Source organism: Helianthus annuus, chromosome 8 (assembly GCF_002127325.2).
Source record: "Helianthus annuus cultivar XRQ/B chromosome 8, HanXRQr2.0-SUNRISE, whole genome shotgun sequence".
NCBI classification, from domain to species: domain Eukaryota; kingdom Viridiplantae; phylum Streptophyta; class Magnoliopsida; order Asterales; family Asteraceae; genus Helianthus; species Helianthus annuus.
The window spans coordinates 87,986,013-87,989,289 of NC_035440.2; the positions used below are offsets into that span (position 1 = coordinate 87,986,013).

General features: G+C 32.4%; 1 protein-coding gene across 1 annotated transcript; it reads left to right on the forward strand.

Annotated features, from left to right (window-relative positions):
- The first annotated feature begins 752 nt into the window (after positions 1-752).
- LOC110871325 (WUSCHEL-related homeobox 3) lies at positions 753-2,707 on the forward strand. Its single transcript, XM_022120147.2, has 2 exons — positions 753-1,241; positions 2,240-2,707. Exons 1-2 carry the CDS (start codon positions 825-827, stop codon positions 2,465-2,467), a joined length of 645 nt encoding a protein of 214 aa, XP_021975839.1. The 5' UTR covers positions 753-824; the 3' UTR covers positions 2,468-2,707.
- Positions 2,708-3,277: the final 570 nt, after the last annotated feature.

Here is a 3,277-nt window from a genome sequence, read left to right on the forward strand (position 1 = left end):
TTTGTCCATTCTAAATAGTTTAGTCCAAAAATCTAATTTATAACAAAACCATCTCTAAGGTTTGTATTTCTTAACGCTTTTCATCCCTAAGGTTTGTATTTCTTAACTCTTTTCATCCCTAGAATTAAATGAAAAAGCAACCCTTAAGGATGAAAAGCGTTAAGAAATGCAAACTTCAGGGCTGGATTTGTTATAAATTAGATTTTTGGACTAAACTAATTAAAATTGACAAAGCTAAAGGACGAAAACATAAATTTACTCTATTAGAAAATACACCATAAAAGACATTATATTATATTCTATTTAATTTGAGTGTTTTAATACTATAAGTTGTTTGTTTTTTTCTTTTTTTTTTAAATCACATGTTAGGTGATTACCTAACATTATAAACATTATTTCTTTCGGAATTCAACTTAGTGTAATAACGTAAATTACTGATCGTAATGCATTTTGTTTTTTTTTAACGGTCAACGAAAAAAGTTATTTATAAAACACACTAACAAGGAGTTAGAAGGCACCAGCCTCCCAAACAGTACACCATTAGTGATACAACCAGAACAGAATTACATAAAAACATTGAAGCTACGCCATTGATTCCAAGTCATGCTCCAGTAATGCATTTTGTGTTGAAAAGAAAATATTAAGAAACAAAAATAGAGATATTACGAATAATCCAACAACCTTAATTATGATCCCAAGTTGGAATTATTCATTTTCCAAAAACAATAACAGTAGAAAGAAAAGTTTGCACGGCTGCATCGATCCCATCCATAATTCACTTTACTTTTATATTCCATGAGTTTTGTTTTTATTCAAAATAGTACATGCAAACTGAGGGTGACGATAACATAACCAAATCACCCATTCCCTTTATAAATACCCCTTCACTTCGTGATCCTTTAAGATCAAACCTCATAAACTATCGAAAGATGTCCGCAACGCGGTTATCAAACAGCGGTAGTGGCGGCGGGAGCAGGTGGTGTCCGACACCCGAGCAAGTGATGTTGTTAGAGGGAATGTATAGAGGAGGCTTGAAAACACCAACGGCATCACAAATACAACAAATAACAGCAAGGCTCTCTCTTTATGGCAAAATTCAAGGAAAAAATGTGTTTTATTGGTTTCAAAATCATAAAGCGCGAGATCGACAGAAAGTTCGAAAGAAACTCTTGGCTATGTATCAACACCAGCGTCTTTTAACTTCTTACAACTCACCTTGTTATCATCCCTTTCCCATTCAGGTAACATCTTCTTGATTGGTTTACATTTAACAATGTATATATCATAAGGTTTAGTTTCACATTTGAACAAAGTTCGTGACTGAAGAGTGTTACCTTGCTAGTTGATTAGGGCTTTGGATGTATTTGAATATGTTGAAACAATATAAAAATGTCTTTTATAATTTATACAGTTGATTGGTTAGTTTTGACACACACATGTACACACACAAAATAAAAAGTATTTAAAACTTAAAAGATTAATCATTAAACAAATTTAAGAAATTGAAGCAGCTTATTTTTTTTAACTACTAAACTTGCACACCATGGAGATTGAACCGCTGACCTCCTATTACCCTAAACTCTATCAAATTCATCAATACGACTGGGCTATTCACAAGTGGATATCTAAGAAGCTTATGATATGTTTGTTACGATCTAATATTTTTAAGAGCAAAAATATTTTTATAACCTAGGAAGCAGGTAGAAAGTACAAATTCACATGAATTAGGGCCAAGTACGATGGACCCTACTCGCAAAAATCCATTTTTCTTTGAGCGGCTTAACACACACCATCTAATTCTACATCTAATTTTACACCAATATTCGCTATGAGATTCAAACCGTCAAAGGATCAAACGAGTCACCACCTTACACAACTTGACACCACTAGCCCGCTAGACCAAAAATCCTTTGGTAAAATTTATGTTTATTAAAGTTATATGTACCAAGATATTAATATATTATAAAAGATATAATAACATTGTTAAATTTCAAACCTTAAAAATAGTTTGCATAGTGAATTAGATTATCATATTACCAACAATTCTTAATATATGGGATTGTGCATACTTTTTTTTTAACGGCCGACAAAATTCATTTATTCATTGTAGCAAGATGCTACCCACCATCATACGGCTTGTGCATACTATGGTTCACATAATTTAATCAAACTCCTAGTTACTATATTTCTATACAATTGTGTAATAATTATCATAATTCAGTGTGGTGTATACATACAGGATGGTGCTGTAGTTGAAGATAATATATCAAGCAGCAAAAAAAACATGGTCAACGAATGGAATGTAGATGATCAGACCAGTTGCAAGAAGGTCATGTGTGATTGCTCATTCATGACAGTGATGATGATGGAGAGTACAAGTCCATATTGCACAAGAGTACCACCCAAAACCCTACAACTCTTTCCAACCACACCAGCACAAACTCTAAACCCTAGTCAACCTAAGTGAAATGGACAAGACTGAACCTTTGACATTAGGGTTAGATTTTCGAGAAGATTATTAGGGCATCAAATAATATTAATTCCTAGTAGGTTGTTTGTTCTTGTAATGAGTTGTAAATTGTGTAATAAAGATTGTACCTTGGTGTAGGTAATGTGTTGTGACTTGTGGGTTTCTGTTATGTCACTAGACGTTTGCGTGACAGTGGTAGTACTATATAAAGAAAAATGAAAGATCTGAATTGCCATAGAAGCTAGCATTTAGTGATGGAATTGAAATGTCAATTTCACAAATTTGGCATATGCAGTGGGATTGCCGAAAGCTTCTGTGTTTGGTTGATTCGAATTCTGTTTTATGTACTCTTAAAAAAATATTTTTTTTATGTGCTCTTTTTAACATTTCTGATGTTCATATATGTTTGCAAATCATGTTGAATACTAATCAAAAAGCTTTACATCATTTAAAACTATATTTATTTGCATGATCATAAAATTTATTAGGTTGGATGACAATCTTGTGCCGAGCCATTATAAAAGGTCTTGACTAATTTAGGGGTAGCATTTTAATCGGTCAATATGTATCTAAAACTTATCAATCAAGAGACTCATGAACCATTTAGAGATGTCTTTAAGTGAACTAAAGCCGACCGATTCAGAGGTAGTTTCTTAATGAAATCATCACTAAAAGGCTATCAACAAGCCAACTTAAGGTGTACAAATTGGTTCACAAATAGTCATAAATTTATGTATTTATGGTGGTTGGTTTTTTGACTTAGTTATTTAAATAAAGTATGATGATTTGTTTTTTTAACAACGGCGT